Source organism: Bubalus bubalis, chromosome X, assembly GCF_019923935.1.
Source record: "Bubalus bubalis isolate 160015118507 breed Murrah chromosome X, NDDB_SH_1, whole genome shotgun sequence".
Taxonomy (NCBI): domain Eukaryota; kingdom Metazoa; phylum Chordata; class Mammalia; order Artiodactyla; family Bovidae; genus Bubalus; species Bubalus bubalis.
In genome coordinates, this window is record NC_059181.1 from 127,558,412 (window position 1) to 127,572,050 (window position 13,639).

General features: G+C 45.5%; 1 protein-coding gene, 1 non-coding gene and 1 pseudogene across 2 annotated transcripts; all 3 read right to left on the reverse strand.

Moving 5' to 3' along the window:
- Positions 1 to 4,343: 4,343 nt before the first annotated feature.
- Positions 4,344 to 7,828, reverse strand: RPL39 (ribosomal protein L39). The gene is made up of 3 exons (XM_006046113.4): positions 7,677 to 7,828; positions 6,031 to 6,134; positions 4,344 to 4,569 (listed from the first exon to the last, which is right to left on the reverse strand). The coding sequence occupies exons 1-3, from the start codon at positions 7,677 to 7,679 to the stop codon at positions 4,521 to 4,523; spliced, it is 156 nt and encodes a 51-aa protein (XP_006046175.1). The 5' UTR covers positions 7,680 to 7,828; the 3' UTR covers positions 4,344 to 4,520.
- LOC112582405 lies at positions 5,013 to 5,146 on the reverse strand. Its single transcript, XR_003106942.1, has one exon. It is a non-coding gene; the product is annotated as a small nucleolar RNA SNORA69 (small nucleolar RNA).
- Positions 7,829 to 11,302: 3,474 nt separating the features above from the next.
- Positions 11,303 to 12,886, reverse strand: LOC102391802 (annotated as a pseudogene).
- Positions 12,887 to 13,639: the final 753 nt, after the last annotated feature.

Below are 13,639 nucleotides of genomic sequence, written 5' to 3' on the forward strand. Positions count from 1 at the left end.
TAACAGTGGGAAGGCTGAGGTTAGGTGGAGCTGTGCTTTGAGACCCAGAGGCTGGTGCGGCTGGATCCAACTTTGAGTGAAGAGAGGGTGGGAGCCACCCCTACTCCTTTGGGGCCATGTTAAGAGTGAGATTTTTCCCAAGAGTAGTGTGAAGGCTTGGAGGGGGAGTGGTGATCCCAGCACATCTGTCTCAAGAAGCTGACTCTGGCTGGCTGCAGTGCTATTAAACCATGGTTTCTCAACTTCGGCACTACTGACATCTTCAGCCAGATAATTCTTTGTTGTGGGCTTCCCAGGTGGTGAAGTAGTAGAGTCCGTCTGCCAATGTAGGAGATGCAGTTCGATCCCTGGGTGGGGAAGATCCCCTGGAGAAGGAAATGGCAACCCACTCCAGTCCAGTATTCTTGCCTGGAAAATTCCACGGACTAAGGAGCCTGGCAAGCTACAGTCCATGGGGTCCAAAGAGTCAGACACGACTGAGTGCGCGTGAACACACACACATACACACACATACGTCTCTGTTGTAGAGGATTGGCCTATGTGTGAGGATGTTTGCATGTGTGCATGCTGTCACCTCAGTCGTGTCCAACTCTGCAGAATCCTTGGCGAAACATCCTCTAGCTGCCACTGGCACCTCCCCTCCCCCCATATTTTACAACCAAATATGTCTCCAGACAGTGCCAAACGTCCCCTGAGGGGGAAAGCTGCTCCCAATGAAGAAGGATCGATTCGTTTTCTGAGGGTTTGCCACCTTCCCTTCCTGCATTCCTAGATGGGCATATGTGACATGCACAGGCAGACTCACGGCACGCTCTCGATTGCAATACCCAGCAGGTCATACTTGCCTCTGGCTCCTCAAATACTCAACATTTTACATAAGCAAGGGCTTCATGTTTGCTTCTCTGGGCTAAAATACCCTCAGGGAAGTGTAAATGGTTAATATTTCACCCTGCTCTTTTCAAGAAAAATCAATTCCCTGTTCAACCTGGTTCTCATTGACATTCCTGCTGAGAGCAGTCACCTGCCATAAGTTACTCAAACTGTTAGTGGCTGTTAGCAGGAATGAGGATTGTGTAACTTTTTTTTTTTTTTTAACCCTGGTCACCACAATGAAAACGTCAAGTCCTAACACTGGACTGCCAGGGAATTTGCTTTTTTTTTTCTTTTTTACATTTTGAGAACTGTTTCTTTTTTTAATCTGTAAAATGGGAGGATTATCTGTAGAACTGATCCTTTACAGACATTATCATTCAATCCTTAAAGTGCAAGTTGCTCAGTCATGTCCGACTCTTTGGGATCCCATGGACTTTACAGTCCATGGAATTCTCCAGGTCAGAATACTGGAGTGGGTAGCCTTTCCCTTCTACAGGGGATTTTCCCAGCCCAAGTCTCCTGAATTGCAGGCAGATTCTTTACCAGCTGAGCCACAAAGGAAGCCCAAGAGTACGGGAGTGGGTAGCCTATCCCTTCTCCAGTGGATCTCTGGTTCAGGAACAGAGCTGGGATTCAACTAGAAGCAAGTGTAAGGCCCAGGATTTTAGCTCTTAAGTCACCCTATTCCTTTCTTCCCAAGTCCTCAAGGGATTACTCTACTCCAAATGCAAATCCTGGAAATAGAAGGGAACGGGTCTGTATCTAAAGGCTGATATTGAGCATCAATTCCACACCAGCTCTGCCTGATTCCCCCATGCCAACCTGCCCCTTCCTGCCATCTTCAGTCCCTGTGTCTTATTTTTGCTTTATCCAGGCTTCCCAGGTGACTCAGTGGTAGAGAATCCACCTGCTAAAGCAGGAGACACAGGTTTGATCTCTGGGTCAGAAGATCCCCTGGAGTAGGGAATGACAACCCACTGCAGTATTCTTGCCTGTGAAATCCCATGAACAGAGAAGCCTGGTGGGCTACAGTTCATGGGGTCCCAAGAGTCAGACTGAGTGACTGACCATGAGTACAGCCCACACCAAAACTTTCAGTTCTGCTCACTCCTTTATTCTCCCTTTCCCTAGTCATTGCATCAACTGCTTCTGTGCATTATTTACTTCATCCTCAAAGCCCTTTGAGGGAGGTCCCATTGGCCCCATGTTGCAGATGACACTGAGGCTCACAGCTGGTGCACCAACAGAACTGGAAGGCAGACTCTGTAGTCCTGTTCCTCCAGACTGCCAACTTTTGGCCACGACTCTGCTGCTGCCTGCTTCTTAGGTCACCACGGGGTTGACTGTCTTTCAAAAGCTGATCTTACACTGCACCTCTTAAAGGTAAATGTTAAGTCCTACACGTCTCAAAGCTCCTATTCCTCCCTTCAGGAAGTAAGGGATCTAGTCCATGGAGAGAACAAATACTGGGAGCCTGGCACTGCAGTCCATGGGGTCGTAGAGCCCGGTATGACTTATCGACTAAACAAGGTGGTGTGGAGCCACTGGATCCAGGACCTGTCCAACCCTAGGCTCAAAAGAAACAAACCCCTTTTACACCGCCAACCAACCCACCCAAAATGTCTATCATTTTCTCTTTCAACTTTAACCCTCCTTTTTAAGGTCTGTAGAGAAAGCTCCCTTTGCCATGTGACCTTAGCTTTTTCAATAAATTCCCTGGGCTTCAGGAATTCCCACCTACTCTGAACGGTAAGGCTGAGGTATCCCTAAGACTCCAAAGTGAAAGTGAAGTAGCTCAGTTGTGTCTGACTCTGCAACCCCATGGACTGTAGCCTACCAGACTCCTCCCTCCACGGGATTCTCCAGGCAAGAATACTGGAATGGGTTGCCATTTCTTTCTCCAGGGGATCTTCCCAACTCAGATCTCCCGCATTGCAGGGAGATGCTTAAACCTCTGAGCCACCAGAGAAGCCCAAATGGTTAGTAATTTCCATCACATGACTGTCAATTTTTATCAAGTCCCTCTGCCTTGCTGTTCACACAGTGGCAGCTGTCTTTGAATATAAAGCAACGACTGATGCACTAAGAGCAAATATTTGAAACCTAAGATTCATAAACTAGAAAATGTGCTTCTAAGATCTGTTGGTAGCGCCCACGTTCCTAGGCTGGTTATTTGGCAGCCACTCTAAAACTCGGAGAAGGCAATGGCATCCCACTCCAGTACTCTTGCCTGGAAAATCCCATGGGCCGAGGAGCCTGATAGGCTGCAGTCCATGGGGTCGCGTCGGATACGACTGAGCGACTTCACTTTCACGCATTGGAGAAGGAAATGGCAACCCACTCCAGTGTTCTTGCCTGGAGAATCCCAGGGACAGGGGAGCCTGGTGGGCTGCCGTCTATGGGGTTGCACAGAGTTGGACACGACTGAAGTGACTTAGCAGCAGCAGCTAAAACTTCTGGTGAGCACAGTGGTCCTTGTGGTCACGTGCATCCTAGTGTGGGCCCAAGTCAGGGACCCCTTGGCTGTGTGTGGCCACTACCCCCACTTGCTGCACTGGCAGCTCCTGTCACTTGCTTTCTTGGCTTGCTCCAGCACAGGATCTATACAAACTGGGTAGGCAGATAACACCAAACAGGATCCCCCTTGCCCTGCTGCAGTCCCAGCCTAACCCCACAGGTAACTAGGGCATTTTAGCTCCCTCCAGTGATTAAAGAATCTGCCTGCCAATGCAGGAGATTTGATTCTTGGGTGGGGAAGATCCCCTGGAGTGGGAAATGGCAACCCTGTCTATTATTCTTGCCTGCAAAATCCCATGGACAGAGGCACCTGGGGTCCAAAGAGTCAGACACGACTGAGTAATTGAGCATGCATCTTTCCCAGACAGTAGCTATGGCCCATATATTGGCCTATTACTAGCCTAACATACATTTGTGTATCCATCCATTGGTTAATCCCAAGTACCTGGGAATAATGCCTGGTAGGTAAACTTGAATTTATTAAATGTCAAAAACATTTGATTTTTTCAACCATTTAAAAATGCATAACTTTAGTTCACAGACCATACAAAAACAGGCAGATCAGTTTGCCAAACTCTGGTTCACATCATAGAATAGCATATAAACATGCTTTTTAATGGGACTTTCCTGGCAGCCAAGTGGGTTCAATCCCTGGTTGGGGAACTAAGATCCTGCATGTCTTGTGGCAAGCACCCCTCCCCCCACGGTTTATTTTAAAAAGGTGCTGCCTTCAGGTACAAGGATGACACATACGTGTACTTCCTATAACAGTAGGTGTAAGAGCTGCTAGTTATAGGGAACAATAAGACAACAAAATTTTTAAAAGCCAGTTCCTATTTTACTAGCTGTACTTCTAAGTACTTGGTAGCTAGAGAACATTTCTATCATTGGACAGGCCCATGTCCTAACTGACAGTATTTATTCAGTACGTCATCACAAACCATATAATACAATAACAATTCCAATGTTTCATATTTATTACTGGGTCTCAGACTGATAGTGAGGAAATAACATCAGGAGCCAAGCATTACAGTAGTGATGTTCTCATTGTGATTTGGCTGCGTAAAAAAGTGGTCTTAACATGTGTGCCACACATATTAAGACCACTTCTTATAGACCCAGCTTGCTTCTTATAGACCCAGCTTGGTTCTTCTCCAATGTCTTCTCTTGGAGTTGTACCTACACAGAAGGAAATACCAAGTTACAAAGGCAGTCTGACCTCAAATTAGTTGCTCTTACTCACCATAAACTGTGCCTTAAAAGTACCATAAAAAAAGTCTTTGAAAGCAAGGGGTTCCGTTTTCCCTTCTTTAGCAAGTTTGGAGTTCTTTTTGGAGAGTAAAAAATGATTTGCTAGATGTGTTAAAGAACTAGTCAAATCAATTTTTTACCTCTCAAAATGACTCCAGGCTAAGGAAAATACACGTTCTTTACTGGGAGTAAGTAGTAGAGAAGCTCACTTACTTTTGATCCAACAGACCTGGAGCAGACCCAGACGGAGATATATAACCCCAAGAACTAAACTAGATAAAACCAGTCATTCTACATAATGGGTCACATGTACATAAAAGCTCTTGCATAATGTTAATACATTAATATCCTCAGACACTTCAAAGGCTATCAACTGTTCATGTCAATCTGTCATGATTTTACCCCCATAAATGGCAAAATCAAAAAACGATCAACACAGATTTTCTTTCAGCAGGATAATGTCAATACTTCCACAAAAGAAAGCACTGTAATTGCAACCTGCTTTCACTGCATTTTAAAAGTTAGACCACAGAGCAAAAGACCAGTGTCTGATAATTGCAGGCACCCTCTACTGAGCTATGCACTGAGCTTTACATACATTTCTTTCATTTCTCACAACTACAAAGGCAGGTCCTACCATCACTGGATGGGATACAGTACACCAAAGGTTGCAATTAATTGGCCTATAAAGCTACAGTGGGTGGCGATTTCCACATGTCTAACTGGCTGTATAAACTAAGGAAATGGGCCTTCATTTTTAGCCCTGACAATTCACATCTCAACCTTGGTCTTCACATCAGCAAACTAATCCCACTTCTATTTGCCATACAACCAAATCAGACTTCTACACTAGTTTCACAATCTTGCACTCCTGGGCTTCAGTGTTTATCTTGGCAAGGACTCACTTGCTAGGCCCACCCTACAGTGTCAGCTTAAAAATGCTTTGAAAATACTTTGGTTGAAAGAGTCTGATATCCAGCTTTGTCTAGAGTTAACCTAGATGACCTTAGAGGTCCTTTGGAGAAATTCTAGTAATGTCTTTCTCTTAAAACCATCAGTTCAATTCTGTGGGGGAAAGCAAATCTTTCAATCTTCAGAAAAAATAAACACTTTCTGGTCTTCTCATTGGGATGTGTAATGAGAGAGCCACCTTATGCTCTGGCTCAGAGGGAAAGGAACCAGGGAATTTACAAATATTGGAGGAGTGTCTGCCCCTAAGCCCAGCTGTGAGCTGGCTGCTGTTCAGAAACCCAGAACCACATTAAAAAAAAAAAAAAAGAATTGCAGAATGGTGGCACAAGATTAATAAAACTGCATGTAACTTTCAACTGTGCACCCAAAGTAATCCTAAATTTAACAAAACACATGGGTGGGGGAGTGTGTCCTTACCTGATTTTATTGCCAGTTTTCATTCGAATCCATTGAGGAATGGGACGATTCTGCTTTTGTTTCTTGGCCAGGAATCGCTTGATCCTGAAAGTCTTGTGAGAAGACTGGGAAGGAAATGCAATTAATTTAACAGAAATACCAGAACTTACTCAAAAATTAGGAACTCTCTAAATCCAACAAATACTCAAATGCTTAACATATGCCCAAAACCCTCTCAATGCTAAACCCATCACTGCCCCTTGCTTTGTTCCTCACTTCTCCCGAGGCAGATACAAGGCCAGGGTGTGTTCCAGTCTTCCCTGCTGTCACCCTAGGACTGAGAGGACCACAATCACTGAAGACTGGGACTAGAGCACATGGTTTTCACGAACAACTTGCAAGTCAACCAGCTTCAGTGCACTGTTTTGTACACCAGGTACTGGGAATCCCCTGGCGGGCCAGTGGTTAGGGAATCTGTGCTTACACCGCAAGGGGCCAGCTTCGATCCCCGGTCGGGAACTAAGATTCATGCAAGCCATGCGGTGCATTCAAAAAGAGAAAAAACACCTTACACAAAGTCCCTAACATTTGGCAGATCTGTTCCAGCTCACCGACCATCTTGGTATTAAATCTAACTCTACTTAAAATGTCACTTTCCCAAGTTCCCGCTGTTTTTTGGCTTTCATAAAGAACCTGGGTCATCTAGTTAGTCGCTCAGTCGTGTTCAACTCTTTGCGACCCCATGGACTGCAGCCCACCAGGCTCCTCTGTCCATGAGATTTTCCAGGCAAGGATACTGGAATGGGTTGCCATTTCCTTCTCCATTGGTCATCTAATCCAAACACTTCCCTCCCCGGTGTGCAGTAGAGTCCAGAGAAATGTCCTGAGTGCTGTTTGCCCGATGTGGCCCAACACATCCTTGCATAACAGGCGTTATTACAAAAGAAAAGACTACACTCCTCTCTCCCAGCTCATATCAGCAACTGTAAATTTCTGTTAATAAAACCGTATAACACCAGATACCGATCCTCTCCACACCTAAAAGCATATACAGTTAAAATTTTCCAGGGTACTATCACAGCAAAAATCCGCACGCAGCTAGCATTTTAAGAAGAACGCCCGAATAACACAGATTCACACCGCATCACCCCTTGTCCCATGAGTTTAAACGGGGTAACGTTCAAATTCCCGAACAAAGGGCTAAAAAGTCCTATAATCTCATCAAGTGGAAGGATTCTGGCCCCCAAGTTAATAAGTCTTCGAAAACTAGCAGTCCACATTCCCTTTTCGATGACCGAAACATCCCGCGTGTCACTGACAACATCCCGAAGTCGGGCCAGTTTCTGGGATGCCCCTTCGACTTCTTGCCCCAGAAACACAGTTCGCTCTGGGAAAAACAGAAATCCCCGCCCGCCTGAGTAGCGGCCCGCAACAGAGAGCGCCCTCTCGGACCTTGCGGGGCCCGCACAGCCCGCCCTTCCCTAGGTGCTAGCTCGCTCGCTTCCCGCCAGGCCCCCAGGCTGGAGCCGAAGCCAAACTCCCTTCTCCCCTGGAAAAGGCCTTAAAAAGTGTCCCGCACCTCGACGCAGCCCGCGGCGCCGGGGAGCTAGCAGAGATCTCAGGTCTCGGAAAGCCACCCCAGAACCGATGGCAACGGATGGACTTACCATGGTGAGGAGAACTCAACCGCACATAGGATGGCGGAGAAGAGAAAAGAGGAGGAAGTGAGCGGAAGGACGTGTTTAGAAGGCGCCGCCGGGGGCGGGGCTTGGGTAGGTCACGCTGTGCGCCAACCAACGCTCTCTGGCGGTTCTTCTCTGCCCACGCTCCCGTTAGACCGTGGGAAACGCTTGTTCCCACGCGCTTGTTCGTGTGAAGTGGAATTTGCTTTGCTTCAGTTCCGTAACTGGGTTCCTCAGGAGCCTGTTAGTGTGCCAGGGGCACTTTGTGTCATGGGTGAGGCAGACGGTCCATAATAAACGCCAAGGGAGAAACCCTTCCGAAGGCGGGAGGAGCAAGGGGGCGGGGCTACCGCCAAAGAGGGCGGGGGAGACGTCCTGTTCCAGCGCAAGGGACTTCGGTCCTCGGCTAGGGAGGGAGCACGCGAAGGGGCGGGGCCGGGGCCGGGGCCGGGGTCGGGGGCGGGAAACGCCCAACCAGGGAGGGCCAGTGGGATTTTCACTCACACCTGCTTCTCTGTGGGGCTACCATGGTGGTTAAGTGGCAGAGAACACGCCTGCCAATACAGGAGATGAGGGTTGGATCCCTGCGTGGGGAAGATCCCTTGGAGAAGGAAATGACAAACCACTCCAGTATTCTTGCCTGGAAAATCCCATGGACAGAGGAGCCTGGCAGACTGCAGTCCCTGGGGTCGCACGGAGTCGTGTTAGCGACTAAACAACAGTTCTTTCTTGGCAGTCGCTTCTTTTTCTTCTCCCCATTTAAAAACAAAGACCTCTATCTTTTCAATCACTTGAAGCATTTTTACAGTAATAGATTTAGGTAAGGATTTTTAACAGCAGAAGTTTAGTTACTTTAATCCCACTTAGTGTTTAGGTTCTGGAGAAGGCAATGGCACCCCACTCCAGTACTCTTGCCTGGAGAATCCCATGGATGGAGGAGCCTGGTGGGCTGCAGTCCATGGGGTCGCGAAGAGTCGGACACGACTGAGTGACTTCACTTTCACTTTTCACTTTCATGCATTGGAGAAGGAAATGGCAACCCACTCCAGTGTTCTTGCCTGGAGAATCCCAGGGTCGGGGGAGCCTGTTGAGCTGCCGACTCTGGGGGCGCACAGAGTCGGACACGACTGAAGCGACTTAGCAGCAGCAGCAGCAGTGTTTAGGTTCAGACCCTCATCCGAATTTACATTTGATTCAAGTGAGACCTCAGGCTTCTTACCTTAGATTTTTATTATTTAAGAGCCAGTATTTTATTTTTGGTGGCCAGAAGGAGCAACAGATAAGCCTTTAATAGATGAATTTTCATTGTCATCATCATAGCTACCATTTCCTCAGGTTTAGAGTGTGACTGACACTGTGCTAAGAGCTTATATAAATCATTCTTTTAATTCTTACAGCTTCATAGGGCACTTGTTCTGCCTGGTTTTCCTTCTACCTTGGATGCCACCCTTTTTGAGTTTCTTGTGCTGATTCTTCCTTATCTCACTTCCTTATCTCTCTATCTCTTTTTTTTAAACATTGTAGAGCCCTGAGGTTCAGATTTGGACTTCTTCTCTTTTCTATATACAGTCTCTCCTTTGGTGACCTCACCCAATATCATGGCTTTAAATACTCTCTTGGACTTCTTCCTTGGAAGTCCAGTGGTAAAGACTCTGCACTTCCAATGCAGGGGGCATGGGTTCGATCCCTGGTCGGGGAACTGGGATCCCCCATGCTGCACAGTGCGGCCAAAAAATAAAAAGGAGTTGGTGGTTTCTGGTAGATCGTGGAGAGGAAGGCAGGAAGGAGAGACATTAAAGATGCAGGGAAACCCAGGTTTAATAGTGTGGGGGTCTCAGCGGACACAGTGGGCAGGCTGAAGAGCATTAGGACAACAGTTGTTTCCCAAGTTAGGAGGGAAAAAAGATGGATGAAGAGAAAATTTGTTTTTGTAAATTTAATTTTGTTTTTTAATCATGTAAATATTTTCCATGGTTCTACTTACATTCTATATGGCCCTACATTTCCTCTCCTAGATGTTTCTCCAACAGAAAGGTGAACACATATGCATCAAGAAGTATGTACTGGGACTTCCCTGGTGGTCCAGTGGTTAAGACTCGTGCTCCATGCAGGGGGCACAGGTCGATCCCTGGTCAGGGAACTAAGGTTCCACATGTCATAGGGTGTGGCTTTAAAAAGTAAATATATATATATATATTTTTTTTAATTTGAAAAAAGGCATGTACTAAATTGTTTATAGCAAAATTATTTCTAACAACCCCAAACAGGAAACTATCTATCTTCAACTGAACATGTAAAGTGTGGTATATTTATCAAGGGCTATTGTACAGCAGCAGTTTTCAAAGTGTGATCCAGGGAACTCTGGGAGATCCTCAAGACCCCTTTCAAAGGGCCTGCAGGGTCAAAGTATTTGTATAATAATACAAAGAAGTCATCTGCTTCTTTTACTCTTGTCCTCTCACGGGTGTACTGTGGGGTTTCAGAGACTCGGTTCGGTTCAGTTCAGTTCAGTCGATAGAAATAATCCACACGAAGGCCCTTTGTGAAAGTGTTAGTCGCTCAGTCATGTCTGATTCTTTGCGACCCCATGGACTCTAGCCCGCCAGGCTCCTCTGTACATGGAATTGTCCAGACAAGAATACTGGAGTGGGTTGTCATTTCCTTCTCCAGGGGATCTTCCCCATCCGGGGATCAAACCTGGGTCTCCTGCATTGGCAGGCGGATTCTTTACCATCTGAGTCACCAGGGAAGCCCTAAAGGCCCTTTGGAGTCCTTAATAATTTTTTCTGGTTTTATTACTGGTAGTTTATTGCACATGTTTTTCTGCATCAAAAATGTATCTGCTAAAAGGAGAAACAGGTGTGTCTGAATTCAGATTTTCCTCAGACCTCTAAATCCACTCATCTAATTTTAAAGTAAATATACTTCTTACACAAGACAATCCAAACTGATGCAAAATATTTATTCCAAGTTAGTTATTTTATGCAGTAGTTTTCCCCCTCAACAGACTTGTGATAACCACATCTTTTAAATCTGTAAATAATGTTATCAAAATAATCTTAATCTTTGAAATCTCACAAAAATTTATATTTTACAATCCACCCTGAATATCAAGGCTGCAAGAACAACACAATATTTCCTATATCCAAATATTTTATAGCTGTTCCCAGAAAGGGAAAAAAACCACATATGCTTGGTTAAGGGCTAACGTGACCTGAGCAGCCAGAAATAAAATAAAATATCCAAATTATTAGCATTAATTTAATACAATTATAACTTCAGTAGTCACTTTATCATTGACAGTGATTGCTTGAGCACAGGGGTGAGTTCTCCAAGGGCTGGTAGTAGAAGCTGTTGCTGCAAACCAGTGTCTCCTCCTCACTCAGGACTGCCAGCTCCCACCTGTGCATTGCACCATATATACTTTGTGTATGTGTGTGTGTTTTAAAAATTCTTCCCACCACACAAAGTTCTCTCTATTAAGCAGATAACAGAGAAGAACAACGACAAAAGCTAAACAAGCCAATTGCTCACTCTCTCTTTGGGATATGATTATGTCCCTTGTGCATGAAGTATTCAACAATAACACAGGAAAAGGAAAAGAACGATTTCTTCTGTATAACCCCTAAACACACAAGCTGAGTTTACTGGGTCGGATTTAACCGTGAGCATTTATATGCCTAGTTTCAGGCATTGTCATCAGATGTCTCACTGCTACTTGTCTCCGTGGCCGAGTCCTCAAACTCTGCTCTGCAAGTGCTTCTCCTAGGAGAGAATAGGTTGGAACTTCGACTCTGCAAGAAGCCATTCTTTCCAAAGCCATTTCTTCTCAGCTGCTCTGTCTTCATGTGGAACTCTCTGAGATCATCCTCTGTGAAGGGAAGGCAATTCTCATCATTTTCAGGATACTCCTGCCATCCCATTGCTTTCAGTAACCTGTGCTCTGCTTCCAAAGAGTGAAAGAGGACCTTCCCTTCCTCTTCTGCAGGGAGAGCAAGACCATTCTGATGACAGTCTTCCTCTCCATTTTCCTTTGGTTCAGGTGTGCTGTTGTCCTCCGAATCTTCCAACTTCTCACACTCTCTGCTCTCTGAGAAGTCTCCATTCTGGTCATCCTTCAGAGTCTTCAGGAACTCGCTCTTCCTGAAGCGAGTCAACTTGGTCAGACGAGAGGAGCTGATCTCAGGGGAGTGGTGCTGGCGGGGCTGTCTTTGGGAGAGGCTAAAACTACACCACCAGCCAGTACGACTGGTTTGGTAACAGAGATTGGACTGGTAAAAACAGACTCTCAGCTAGAGGAAAGGGATCCTGATTTGCGTTCCATTCTGTTAGCTTTCCATGTACTGGCCTTAGATGGAGGTGGTACAGGCTTAGGAACCAGGTTCTTATAGACACCTGGAACCATGGTTGACGATTTGTTTCCATTTGCATGGTGAGATCCTGGTGAGGTGAATGCAGCAGAGAAGGCAGCAGCAGGATCTTCTCTGGAAAGTTTTTTGATGACTAGCATTTTGGAGGGCTGCTTGGCACTAGGTGGGTTTTCCCATACTCCAGAAAGGGTTCCAATAGGTCTGCGTGGCTGATTCTGTTTGCCAGCTTCTGGATTCAAAGAAGGAAAGTCTTCCTCTTCAAACTGCAACTTTTCCACCTTCTTTATTCTCTTCCCTAATATCTGCAGGATGGCTTTTCCTGAAAGGCACAACCTTTCTGGGAGTGGAAGCTGCCATTCCAGTGGCGATGGTTTCCTGTGCCACCCCTACTATGCTGGCTTATGCCATCATGACCTCGTGAAGAGCCATGCCAACCAGACAGGTTCCCTATGATTCCAGCATATGCTCCTTTAGAGGCACCAGAGTCTACAGAATCATGGCGGAACAGGGAGGGCTGGTGCCAAGAACCTCCTGTCGTTTAAAGAGATCCATTGTTGAAAAAGCCATCAGAGGAATTATGTCTACAATGGCTTACTCCAAATCTACCATCTCCTTGGGGTAGGTGCTCTCCATGTTTTTCAAAAGTCAGTGTAGGTGACTTAGCTGACTGTGGTGTTGAGAAATTTAGCCAAGCAGGAACAAAGTCATGCTGCACCATTTAGGTCCAGTGTCTCTTTTCAACAAGGTGAGGCATCCAACCTCATGACCAGGATCCCAGAGTATAACCTCTGTGGTCCTGCTTCCTGAACTTCTTGAGTTGCCAGCTGGATTTTCATGAGGTTCTGTTGTTAAAAGGGTACTTAATTTAGGTTGGCCACCAGAATGCCTTACGATGAAGCACAAAGAAGCCAGGCTCTTTGTGGATCAATCTCTCAGTCCCCTCAATTGCTCATCTTAAACTGTCTAGTTCCTGACACGTTTCCCAAAGGGGAAGGGGAAAGGGAAGGGGAACATAAAAAGTATTTGTTACATGTAAAAAATGGGGGGAAGGGGAACGAGCTATATCAGTGTTCACCTCATTCAACTTCCTTGAGTGATGGCACTATGATGTTGCTTAAATAGATAATACATGGACATTTGCACAGTAAATACAGATACTGTTCACAACAAGGTCATAGCTTAAAAAGACAGAATGACTTCTGTTTGGTCAAATAATGTCATTGAAGTGATAGATCAAAAATAAAACATTGAAGAGCTGTAAAAGATTTTTTGAGTAGTCAACTCTAGTAGCAAAACATCTGCATTACAAGGCCCTTAATTTACAAATCTCATTATTCTTACACAGCTGTAAAAGTAGTCTGCAGGTATGAGTTTATATGTCTTATCCTTCAAAATCTAAGGACGTAAGAAACCTTGTTAAAAAGAAAAAAGATAGGAACTTGATATGCTTTTCCCTCCAAGAATAGCAGCTTTAAAGGCAAATTTCTTGGTATAAAGCTCCCAAATGTTTTTTTTTCTGTTTCTTTGGTCTTCACTATTTATAAATTTACAGCAAAATTAAAACAAGTAGAAAGGCAG

Coding starts and splice junctions, on each gene's coding strand:
- RPL39 (XM_006046113.4), bottom strand. Junction 4,570..6,030: donor AAAACTGGCAATAAAATCAG/GTAAGGACACAC, acceptor CCTTCTGTGTAG/GTACAACTCCAAGAGAAGAC.